Source organism: Monomorium pharaonis, chromosome 7, assembly GCF_013373865.1.
Source record: "Monomorium pharaonis isolate MP-MQ-018 chromosome 7, ASM1337386v2, whole genome shotgun sequence".
NCBI lineage: Eukaryota > Metazoa > Arthropoda > Insecta > Hymenoptera > Formicidae > Monomorium > Monomorium pharaonis.
The window spans coordinates 20,227,723-20,241,342 of NC_050473.1; the positions used below are offsets into that span (position 1 = coordinate 20,227,723).

General features: G+C 32.4%; 1 protein-coding gene across 5 annotated transcripts in view; it reads left to right on the forward strand.

The window, feature by feature from the left end:
* Positions 1–13,620, forward strand: part of LOC105834973 (neurexin-1) — a 421,734-nt gene that overhangs the window by 274,374 nt on the left and 133,740 nt on the right. For all 5 annotated transcript variants that reach the window (XM_036290354.1, XM_036290356.1, XM_036290358.1 and 2 more), the window contains 3 exons: positions 2,755–2,863; positions 12,029–12,351; positions 12,895–13,186. In XM_036290354.1, coding sequence (XP_036146247.1) covers positions 2,755–2,863; positions 12,029–12,351; positions 12,895–13,186 — 724 coding nt within the window. The remainder of the gene's footprint in view (positions 1–2,754; positions 2,864–12,028; positions 12,352–12,894; positions 13,187–13,620) is intronic.

The window sequence follows — 13,620 nt, forward strand, 5'->3', positions numbered from 1 at the left end:
ATGATGGCACCCATATTGGTTAGTGAATAAGTCAAATTATATTACCAATAAAATAAGAACAGTTTTATTTTTGTTTTAACATTTTTCAATCTATACAGTAGGAAATTCATGAAAAAATCTTAAAAATTAAAAAATTCTTAAGTACGTTAAAATTTACCCACAACTTAAGACTTTTTATACATTTAATCAAAAGCAGTACTTAAAATAGTACCATTGTGGATGAAAATTAACTCAAGCATTCTACGGTTAATTCAACATAAAGTTGTTTCCATACTTGTAATTTGATATAGTTATATTAATATATAAAGGAATTTATTCCAGATTCTAGATCGTCTAAGCTAAGCGTTGAGTAGAATTAGTTGGGAAGCAGTAATCCAACGTGCGACATTATTATTGCGGATATTAAATAGATATGCGTTAAACTCAGATTAACAATCTTGGGTCGAAGTCATTTGGAACTCCCATATCGCGCGCGAATGAGAAGCCAACGTACAAATCCACAAGTGCACGCATATAAGCGCGAGCGTACAAGGCGCACGGTAATTTAGGGTAATGTTTCAATCTCTGTACCTACACGGACTCGTTAATTGGACGGAATAATTGATACGATAATGCGCTGCTCGACGATTAGTCTACAGAAAACCAGATTTCCACAAAGTTCCTAGGAAGTTCGAATACGTCTCAATGAAGATTTCTATCGCGGCGGTGAGCTTGAACCTCGAGCTTTTCTTCATTGCGAGATTATCATCCCTGATTTTCAATAATTTATTAATTACTTTTTATTGGGAGCAAGAAATTGTATTAATTATTAATGGTAAAGTTGGTGCTTCATTAATTTGAGGCATTCTTGTTACTTTTATTATTATAAAAAGATTATTACTCTTATTTTTCTGTTTTATTTCTCGATTTTATTACTAATTCAATTTTAATTACTTTTTTCCATCTTACTCGTATTATCCGTGATGAAAAAGAAATTAAAAATTTCCAAGTATTATGTTGTGCATTAATTATTAAAGCAGTTATTAAGTGACGTATTCGTTTTTAATAATTTTATATAAGTTTATTTTAAAAATCATTTATGAAATCTACTCTCTGATAAAATCTTTCCTCAGTAATATTATATAATTTTTGCTAGCTGTATAACGAATGTTTTACAAATATATTAAACTGTTCTACGTGATATAAAGTTAAATTTTCTCGATGCATCCCTCAACTTTGATTTAAGATTTAAGTAAAGCTAGAAAAGTTTCAAAGACAGCGCTAAAGTAACAGCTTGATAAAAATACGTGTTCATCGGGTTAATTTATCATACATTGCACATCTTATTTGATTCTTTCACAAACGTTTCCATAAAAATTAAATAAATTCAATTTCTTTTGAATAAAAATTTGATAGTGAGTTATTTTAAATATAAAGACACCGAGTACGTTCAGCAATTGACACGAATTGAACGATAAGTTAGTATTCGTGATAATAATAATAATGTTCGATGGCAATTGCAGCGATGCATAGATGACGTTAGATGACAAACGTGCGTCAGGTGTCACACACGCGTGATATCGTATATTGCAATGAGAACTGTGCCAGATAGTGACGAGTTGCTTGGATTTATGAGACTTGGCCGAATGACAGGCATCTCATAGAGATGGTTTATCGATAGCGTTAAACCTATTGCGACACGATGACGTTGCTGCAAAAATGCGATAAAAATTGGAGATCGTCGCGCCTGTATATTGTTTCCAACTTTGTTTTAGTAAATCTTTAGTCTCTTAATGAGTTTTAAAAACAAAAAAGAAAGGAAAAAAATTTTTTTATAATAAAATTAATATAATTAATATAATTATTTTTTCAAAAAATCTGCAATTACTTTTAAATTAAAGATGTATGTTATATCTCAAAACAAAAAACAAAATATAAAATATAAAAATTTTACGGACCGTTTTATTATTGTTATTATTATTCTATTATAATATTTAAGTATAAAATGTGAGCACAATTCCCTTATTGATTTAAGAATAATTTACTTTTTGGTTTGTTTTATGTAAAATCGCGTTTTACATATTTACTTACAAATTTGATGGAAAAATAGCATTGACACATGAATCAAATTTTTTATGTATGTACACTATAATAAAGTTTTAATAAATGTTTATCTGATTAAATCTATATATACTTACTCTTTTAAAAATTATTTACTTAAAAAAGCAAAATATCATTTTTGCTACATAAGTCATCATAAAAAGAATTATAATATTTATTGTTTCGTTCTTTGTAGTTAATTTTAAGGTTAAAATTTGAATATTTCAAATTCAAATTTTTTTGTCGCTGATTAGGAAAAAAAAATCTTAAGCTTACTCTCAAAATGACAATCAGTGAAGTTTGTGAAAATAATTTTCACTGTTATACTTACAACTTATCTATCAGTAAAATAAATGAATTGATCGTTCAGTGATAGTACACTAATTCTGAAGTCAAAATCGTCAAAAGGCGGTGAACACTTACTAATTATCACAGTTGTAAGTACAACTGCAATCAATGAATAACACTAATTTTGAGAGTACAGTTACAACTTTAGCAAATATTGTATAACCAAAACATTCTTAATAATAAAATGCTCTTTTCTAAAACTAAAAAATTACAGTATTTATATTAGATAGAAAAAGAAAGAAAAAATAAACGAAATAGAATGAAAGAGAAATAAATTTTATTAAATAAAGAATGCGAATAGATTTAATAGATATTATTTTATTTCAGGTATTAACAGCTGGGCAAGGTCTTAATGATGACTTGTGGCATACACTGAGGTTCTCCAGACGATTCAATTCGCTCAAGTTTCAGATCGATGGTGAAACGGCAATACGAGGTACGTACATACGTCTGAAATGATATATCGCTTATGTGCGACAGAAATATATATTCCAGAGAGAGAAACATATACTTTATTAAAGTCAACAAATTACATCGCTGCATACAAAATGCGTATGTTCGAGTATGCGTATGGGATGAGATTTCAGAAACTCATAAAGCGATTTATTGATGCGATACGCGTGAGTTTTGTATAGAGTGTTAAAATCATGGTAATATCGAGAAATGAATGATTTTACGCAAGATAAATTGAAAATTTCAAATAAATTTCTTTCCGATGAGACTTTATTTTCGACAACTGGAAAATTAGTAACGCCTCTTTTGCCGAACTACAATTTAAATTAATTTTAGTTTTTGAATAAATATGGACATTTTAAAGTTAAAAAAAAGTTTTGCCATAAATTATTGAACAAATTTTTGACAGCATACATATTGAATTTCTTGTTCTTTTGTACAAAAAACATTTTTGCATTCTAAAGTTTTCAAAACAAATTAAACCAGTTCAAACGTATTCTGTATATTAATCTCGTCGTTGGAATTAATTCATGAGACAGTAGAGTGTATAAGATGTGATAAAGTGTATTGGAAATTGAAAGAAAAGTCGATTAATTTAGACACAAATTACATTATTACGGAAACAGGATGCCGCGTAAAGTGCAGCAAATTATATGTCGATACCAGATGCAAAACAGTTGATTGCATGGTTTCATGGCACAGCAGTGCAAATGGCATCTTCAATCGCAATGGGTGAGAAATAGCGACAAGGGAAAGACGATTCTATTTTAAAATGTTGAAAGCAAGAAAGAGAAAGAGAAGTAAACAGAAAATATTAAAAATGCATATCAGAGTTTTCGAATGTACAGAAGATATTTCTAATTAGATTGAGACAAAAAAAGAATGTTCTGATATCTTTTATTTAATATCGACTGACTTTTTATTCTAGTGGCAAATTATATTTTGAGGGAATGCATTGGTTAACAGATAAAAATAATCGTTAGTTAATTATATTTTAATGTATTTATTAAAATAAAAATTTCTTGCAAAATGAAATTTCGTAATATAATAGCTGACATGAGAACCATCCGGATAAATCTATTTAAGCGACGCTCTTACAGGGACGTTCGAAATATAGATGAGTATCAGCCTTGCTTTTACAGTAATCAATAGACCGTTTTCTCGTGCTCCTTCTACACGCGGTTTAAAGTCGTCTCATAATTAAACCTGAATTAGTAATGAGAGTAAAAGCGATGCTTTGACTATGCTTTGACAATAAGTACTATACTAACTATCTAACTATACTTAGACAATAAGTTGTAAGCATAAAATGAAGCCTATTATAATGCTCCTTATTTTGTACAAAAGATTAAGAACTTGTCTACTCTTTCAACTAAAAAGTTTTTACAAGTGAGATTATAGCAAATACAATAAAGATAAAAAAAAATTTTTTTTGATCGAGTTATTGATACGCTATCAGGATAGTGTAATAGCTTTGGCTTTAAAATACAAATGGTTGTTTTGTTGTAAAATCAAAAGGCTATTTATTTGAAATTGCTCTCTTATACTTTATGCTTTTATTTTGCCTCCATTTTTTTATTTCATGCTTTTATCACGCGGGATGTATGTATTTTTTTCTTTATCTCTCCTTTCCTCCTCCGTATCGTGCTTTTACTTCAAAATAATTACTTCCTTTCTCAGCTTTTCGTAAAGTGCATGTGCTTTTTTTCACATTGTAGTAAAATAAAAATCTACAATATATGTATATATTTATTTCAAGAGTGTATTAAAATATTTGTCATTTTAATTTTTAAAATTTCATTTTAGTCGTAAAGAAGCATAATTTTAAAGCCAATCATAGGTTTATGCAATTCTGAAGCATAAATTAAAATTAAATATTAATAAGCAATATAAAAGCAATTTCTTTGAAAAAAAATTCTTTTTTACTATTTTATGAATTATACTCTTTTCATTTTTAGTTGTTTACAACTTGAAGTTTTTTATATTTAAAAAAAAAAGACTTAATACTGGATTATAAACACGTAAGTCGATGCAGGTGCAAGTTTAGTGCGAGATATTTTGTGAAAATCTATATTATCTTAATACATTGATATGACGAAATTATCGAAAGAAAGTTATTATACCGATGCGCAGTAATTTCTCAATGTACGATAAAGCTTATACAATGCATTTGCAAGTTTCGAAAGAAAGAAGTTTCCCTGTCATGACATTTCGAAGCGCGGAAGAGGACTAGGGATACTTTGCACTTTATATCGATTGTACCGGCTCGTAGGATCCTTATGCATGGTATGCATGTACACGTTCGAACTTTTCGTCACAAGGCGCATGCTCACGCAAGGGAGCAATATCGTATTTCGAAATCCCTATTTAACATAAATATGTGGCGGCGGAAGTCGCAGAGCAGGAAAAAAGTCGTGGTGAAATATACATGTAGAGATAGAAGGACACACATTGAAATACGAAAATACTAAAGTCGGCAGATGTGTAAGAAAGATCGCGTTTAGATTTTTTCGATAACGCAATCGTTCGTGCGCAATATATCGAATTGGCATTATTCATAGTCTCGTACTCTAGATAATAACAATTATCTAGAGATTATTATTTAAAGATAAGATATAAATTATAATGTGTAACTATATATCATAGAAGAAAATAAGAAAAATTTAACTTTTTTATCTAAAAAATGAACTCTATATTCATTAATAATCTAATAATTTAAAGATTATATTATTTTGTTGAACAAAACAATTTAGGATATAATAAAACAATGTATTCATATTTCTATTTATAAAACTTTGTTTTTGCTTTATTAAAGAAATAATTTTTCAAATCATTTAATTAAAAAAAAATATTTCTCTTATAGTTTAATATACAAATGAAAATTAAAATTGAAAGAAATAAAAGAAATATATAACACTATGACTAATAAATTTTATGTAAAAGTCTCGAGCAGCTTAGTTTTGCAATTTTTACATTGCAATATTTTCTGATCTGTGCAAGCTGTTGTTATTACTTCAAAAATTTTTTGTTAGGTTTTAAATAGTAATTTTATATTATTTTATATTAATCATTTTTAACGTGTGTTTATAAAAAATGACATAATTATAATAAATACTTTTATTTTCTTTAAAAGTGTTTGCTATAATTATGCCATAAAATTAATGTACAATACTAAAAAAATAATAACGTATATAACAACATATTAATATCTTTAATTTTTTGCATTGTCACATTTTTATTAAATAAACAAATAAACGCAATGAATATTAACTTACGTGCATCCTGAAGGCAAGATAAAGTAGTTTACACGCTTTCAAAAACTATAAATTTTTAAAAATTTAACACGTAATTTAATTTTTTCGATAACAGAATTTTAATTTTTTATGGATGGTGAACAAGGCTTTAATAAATCTGAAAAAAACCATATATTTTTATTTTTATAGAAATTAGGAAAAAATTATATACAATTTGGAAAATTTTAAGATTATCTTCTTACCTTCTTTTTTTTAATGAATATAACTTTGGCTTTTACAACATATATATTTAATATATTATTTTTAATATTTTTGTTGCTTTCTTCAAAATTTGTCAAGTAATTCGGAATAATTTTATAATTTTTACTATCACCGTTTATAGCTTTCAAAATATTCTTCGAAAAATATTCTCACAACAACCTTAAAAATGATAACAGGTTCTCTCATAAAAGAATAAAAAATTACAACCGGACACTCGCACGGAAAGATAAACAAACAACGATAGATGCAAATTTTAATTATCTCGTGACAAAATTATGTCGTCCTCGAAAATTGGAAAACAGAAATATTCTTGGGCCGGAGTCGAATAAACTGTATGTGCATGTGTGTATAATCGGTGAGAAAGCGCGAGGTGCGTGAGGACAAAGAAAGGAAAGAGACAAAGAGGTTGAGAGGGGGAGGGAAAAAGGGTAAGGATTAACTGCACCGTACGACCAAATTGCCCCGACCGTATAAATACAGGTGTATGTACACACGAGGCGAAGGGTGGAGTTGCCATGGGAGAATTCCCGTCCGATAATCAATTTCCACATCGAGATTTATCAGTCGGTGGATTCTCTGCGGCGGCAGGATCATTCGATCTATCAAGATTTATATCGGCCAGCGTAGTATACAACGCACTCCTGCGACGTAACCTCTCGAGTGCGCGTGTGCGCGGGAACTCCGCGCGCTCCCTCGTGCGGAAAATAATTTTCCACCTTCTCTCGATCATCGCGCCACCGCCGCGCGATCGCTCGTCCGTGCCCAATATTAGTGTTGTTATTTGCCGGACCGACGAGTCCGGGGAAATTGGCACGCCGAGCATTTTGGGAGCTAAATCGTCCCGTCGTTTTCGACCATCGTTGCTGGCAGTGATCGAACGAGTCGTCGAATGTGACAGTTTTACAAATCTTTCGCTCGTTTTGGAAAATGCACGAAGACCCGCGCCAATTGTTTACGTAAAATTCTCTTTATAAAGAAGAGCTCTCTCGTAAGTTTGTAAATACAGTAAGATTTTGTTGTATTCCGAGGATTTAAAGAAAAACTTATCGTTATTTTTAATAATTTGCAGCAAATAAGCAGCAAATAACATTTTAAATAGATTGTTCTGCACATTTTTTTATATATAATATTCGAATTGGTACAAACATTTTTCTTTGTACATGAAAATTCTAATTAAAATTTAAATCTTATATAAGTATTTTTTGAAAATATTTATACATGCGAAGGACACTTTGAGTCACGCTACGAGACGAGTAATCGCGTTGGTTTGATCGCCTTGTGGATTTTGAATAATTGATGAAAATCGTTGGGAAAGTTTTCGCAGAATTGACGAGCGGGCGCACGAAATTAAAAATTTCTCAGGCAATTTTTCACGCAAGTTTCAAGACCCTGCTCATCGCGCTTGCCTCATAAGTTGTGTAAATGGGACAAATGGCGAATTAGAAACTACTGGTTTGGTGCAAAATACTAGTTTCCTAACTAAGAAACTAAGAACTAAGAACTTGGGACATACGTTACAGCTTATCTGACACTTTAAACTCTGTCGATATGGGCAATATTGCAAAACTTAGGAAGATTGATGTCATTCCAGCAAAATGGATCGAGAAAAGGAGGAGGAGGGAAAGATTTAAATGCACGGATTTTTAAAGAATATTTTGCGTTTTTACGTACAATATAAAACATTTATATTTTTTAAAACTATAGTATGTGTACGTTTTTATTCTTTAAATAATTCATGAATTTGTTTATTGCTTTCAAAAATTTAACGTTGATTATTTAGTTTATTACTAATTAATTTTATAACTGAGTTATAATGTATAACTCAAATATATAAATTTTGGATGGCAATATAATAAAATATATATATAACAATAAAAATTACTTATTATTATTTTTGCGTATGTGATGAAGGGAATTACATTTTTCTTCGGGTCGACGCTTATATGTAGATTTCATAATTTTATTACACAATCTGAGTAAATTAATGTGTAATTATAATAAATAATTAATTATACAATTTTGCGCGTATGCAAATAAGAGTACGCAATTAATATAATACAAATAATTATCATTAATGAGTAAGTTCCTTTGTTTGCTTCCGATTTCAAGAAACGGTTAAAAAAAAAGGAAATCGCATCGTTCCGCACGCAATCATTTTCGCAGGCGGCGCTATATTATAGGCGATTTCGATTTTGATACAGCTTAAAGTTTCACCTTTTCCGATTGCGCTTCCTCCGTCGTCGGATAAATTACCAAGTTTCCCGGGGGGTGCTCTCGATCCTCCTGCAATCAGAAATTCAAAATGCATCGCGCGATGCGTCCACTTTTGCATTCCGTCGGCGACCCTTCGAATCGAGACACTCTTATGAATGCTAATCGAAGATTTTCCAAGTCTGCAAACGTCGTTGCATTCGGCCGGTGTGTGTCAGTCGCGAAAAATACCATCAGCGCGAACGAAAAGTCCGTTTGTAGAGGTACAATAGTGACGAGGCTGAAAAATGTATCAGCCGTATAAGCGAACCATAAAGCACAGGCATCCCAGGGGCGATCGAGCGATGAAGTACAATGAATAAGGTATAGAGCAGATTTATTTTAAAGCCGGCGCGAAAAGAACTTTACGGTTGAAAGAGAATGCTCCCGCGCCCCACGCTCAGGTACAGCGAGGCTTCCAAACTCGATATTTTGTTATAATAAAACCACGCAAAAGTGGGGCGTAAAAGTGAAGCGTAAAAAAAAGAAGTTCTACTCTACTACTCCACGTTTCCGGCTGCACCGGGAGCAGGCGTATGATTAATTGGAGAAACACAGCAGCAGTTCTCCTTCGGAGATTTCTCCACGCGCAAGTTCGTCTCCGAGGCCGTCGTCGATTTTTCACTGTTTACGCCGATTCGCCGACCGTATTATTTACGAGCGGTATAGATACGCGAGTCAGCGCTATCGATTTTCTAACACGGACGGATTACAAATCGCGACCATGCAAATGCGCTTTTTATCGAGCCGACTCCTCGAAATGCTCTTCACACAGTCGCCGTCACCGCCGCCGCCACCGCTGGCTGCGCAACGAGAAAAGTGCATCCGGAATCGGCGATAAGGATCGACGGATCTGCGGCGGCATTCGCGGCACTCCGTCGCAAAAGCGCAAGCGTTTCAAGTATAAAGTAAATTATATCCTCGCGCGATTCCATCAACTGTGAACCGCTCCGTAGAAATTCCCTCGGGACTCCCTCCCTCTCTCTCTCTCTCTCTCTCTCTCTCTCTCTCTCTCTCTCTCTCTCTCGCTCTCTCCAGTTGCGCGCAATTTCCGCGGTTAGCGGAACGATCCGAGCACGCCACGGATGAGCAAACAATGTTGATATATCGGGGGATCTTAATACGGGGCCTTCGTGATAGTTGGCATTTTTGATATCGATATTATCTGCTCGATAGCGTCGTTATGACCTGCGTCTCTCCGCCAGGATTCGCGCGATCGTGTTATGTTGGCGGGCCATTAATGGGATCCTAAACCGAGGGAGATTACACACTAGACATTGCACAGGATACAAAACTCTCCCCATTTTCTGTACAGAATTGAAAAACTTCTTTTTATAAGTTTAGAGTACATACACCGAGGAAAAAATATTGCTCGATTGAATTTTTTAACTCGGCTTCTTCAGTTTAAACATTTATGTATTTCAATTAAATGTATGAATATTTGAAACTAAAGTTTAAAGATTTTATATATGTATTTGAGTTAAATAAATAAATATTTGAAGTGAAGAAACATAATCAAGCTGCAAGATTTAATCAAATTAACAACTTTATTTTCAGAGCACACGAAGAAATGTATTACTTAACTTAAACTTAAAAAAAATAAAAATTATTGATATTAAACCCTTAGAGGTACATGAGGTAAAATACACCTCAACGTCTTTAAATGCTTGCTGCGATGATATTATTTAATTCTTTTATGCAAAAAATTATTCAGTAAAGTTTGAACGCTTTAAAATAAGGAGCAATCTGGTTTTTATTATATTAAGTTTAATTATCAAATTATAATTTTAAAATAGTGAAAGAAATTAAAGAAAGGAAATAACTGTAAAAATTTACTTTTTTTACTTAAAAGCTTATAACTTCTTTTAATTCTTAATATTTTGAAGTAAAAATTTAGTAACCCATAGTGACCTTTAAAAACTGAACATAATTTTCTAATTTTGTAACGTTTTTGAGCCTTAATTGAATATTCTACCATTTATTATTCTTACGTGCATTTTGTACAAATAAAAGGGTTTTTAATTCTATACAGCCAATTTGGGTAATTTTATACCCTATACATCGGTATTAGTTTATTAGTTTAGGATTTTCCTTAGCGAAATTTGCACGTTACGTGAGCATTTATGTGAAAGATAACATAAGATAGTAATTGGTACTCTTCCACTAGGAACGGTGCACTGACATGATTGAACACAGTCCCGGTCGTATCTTATTAATATCGATAATGCGAACCGCACGTGATTGGCTTACCAATCAGCCTGGCCCGAATCGGCCCCTGCAAAACAACCTCACCGCAGTGGCCAGCGTGAAACGACCACCCTCGCAAAGCTGTCCCTCGGATCACCCTATTAAACTGACGGCGAGTGCTGGCAATATTGAGTTAGGTGGCAATAGCCTAAATTGCAGTAGAGCCCTGCACGGCCTTTACTTCGGCGCAATCGATCGCGCTATAGGACGATAATTGCCGCACAGCGAAACACATGCGGTTCCCGTCTTAAGCCCCAGTGTAGTTCAGCAGTTCAGTTTAAACGCTAAAGTTTTCGCGTATTCAAATCTTCATAAACATCGTAAATTTCGGCTCGCGATTGGTCGCTCGTTTATCAATTCTTTTCTACGTTTATCAATTCTCTGATTCTGAAGTACTTTTGTAAACACTTGAATACACTATAAATATGTCAAACAAAAATAAAATTAATATAATTAGATACCACGGATTTTATTAAATCTTCGATTTTTCCTAGACACCAGAAATTAATAGTTAACGAAGGATTTTTTTTACGATACTTAGTTTTTTGTCGTAGTCAAAACACATATAATTTATAATAAAAAAACTGCTATGTTGACTTTGACCAGTTGCCATTTTGTTCAAACGTAATAGTTGAAAAAGTGGTTAAGTCAATCACTAGAGTTCTTTATATACCTGTCATACTATTTTGCTTTCTAATCCTGTGGGAGCAGTTGAGGTTACCGTAAATGCAATTTTTAAAAAACATGATTTATGAAAACTTAAATAGCAACGCTATTTTATTTTTTAATGAAACTTAAATCTTAACTAGAAGAAAGTATGAGATTTAAATAAATAAGACCTTTATTTCTTGCCATTTTTCTACAAAAAAATCAGAACAAAGTTAAGCCCTTGTTTTACCTAGAGCTAACGATGATCCAAATTATCAGCCCCAGTTTATGCCTCTTTGATATGGAGGCAACTTTTGTGTAACTATTCAATGTAACTGTCTATTATCGCTACTTTCATTTTAAAAAATAATAAACGTAAAGGAGATAAGATTGTAAATTAAAAAAAATTGTTTATATTATCTTAAACCTATTTAGCATTTCAATGCTTCTCAATTGAATGACTAACGGCTGTTTGTACGCGGATATAGCGGAAGCGCAGCTTGGAAAACAGGGCATCTTGGAATTCCGCACTCTCCACGTGGGTGGATATCTTCATGCGGGCGAGGACATATCGCATTTCGTGGGCCAGCTCCAGCAAATCTGGTTCAATGGATATCCATACTTAGAGATTGCGCGCAGCGCTGGAAGTCATCAAGCCTCGCATCAGGGCGTCACGCCCATCATCCGGGTCACCGGCAAGTTCGGCAAGAGAAACCATCCGGTCCACCATCCGGTGACCTTTACCTCCAAACACACTTTCGTAGGGCTTCCGGTACTCAAGGCGTACCTTGAAACCAATATCTATTTCCAGGTGAAAATTTATATATTTTTTTTTTGCGAGTAACGGGCATTACGTTATTTTCTGTTAAGTCATTCGGCAAACAAGAAACCGCGTGGGTTCATTTTTATCGAATTCTTATCCAACTTTTGATAAAATCTTTTAGCTAGATTATCTATTAAAATTATATAAAATATATTTTAAATAAAATTTGAGTAAATTAAAATATTAAATTAAATAATATAAAAATATAATGTACATTTTGTAAAACATTTTTTAACTAATTTTTGTTAATATTTTTATTTAAAGATATAATTATTTGAAGATATAATAAAAAGGAGAATTAATTAATAATAATTTATAAAGAAAGTACATGAATTTAAAAAGGGCGCTATTGCGCTTTGCGAATGCATCGCAGGAACTGTACAGGAAGAGGCCATAGGAAAGTTATGGCTAAGTAGATGCATTTTTCTGTGTTAAATAATAGAGATTTTACGACATCAATCATAAAAATTCAACTCAATCAAATCGCTGGGAGAGAATTTCGTCGCCTTACATTTACAAATTACTTTTCAGTTTAAAACGCGCGAAGCAAACGGCTTGATCCTTTATAACGCCGGAAGGGAGCACGATTTCATCGCGATCGAGCTGGTGAACGGCCACGTTCACTACGTGTTTGACTTAGGCGACGGAGCTGTCAGGGTCAGGGACACTTCGAAGACCAAGTTAAATGATGGCAAGTGGCACGCCGTCAGTATCGGTAGACCTGCCTCAAAAAGGCACACTCTCTCCGTGGACGATCACGTGACCGCTGTCAACAGTCAGGGCAGCAACGAGAATCTTGACCTCGATGGCATTTTGTACATAGGTAAGTGAAAAAAAAAGGGAAATAATATGTATGACTTAATTGTTGTTGAACAAAAAATTTTTTTATTAATATTAGTAAATTTATCTAATGATAAATGCATAAAAATGCAATTAATCGTTGAGAATTAAAAAGGACCTGATATAATCTAAATAGTTTAGTTTTAATATTAATTTTTAAACAATTATTAAATAGTTATTATATTTTTTATTTTAAAAAAAGATATTGAGTAGTTCAAACATAGCTTTTTATAATAATTGTTTCTTGTATTATCAGCGTAAAATTAATATGTAACGCAAAATATTGTTTTAAAACTCTTATTTGAATAATAAGATAGCGCACGTCAAATATATATCATATGTCATGACGTCATATCTTATATCAGAGTTGTCAACTTACAGCCGTATAATCATAAGAGTTATTTTAAAATTGTAATA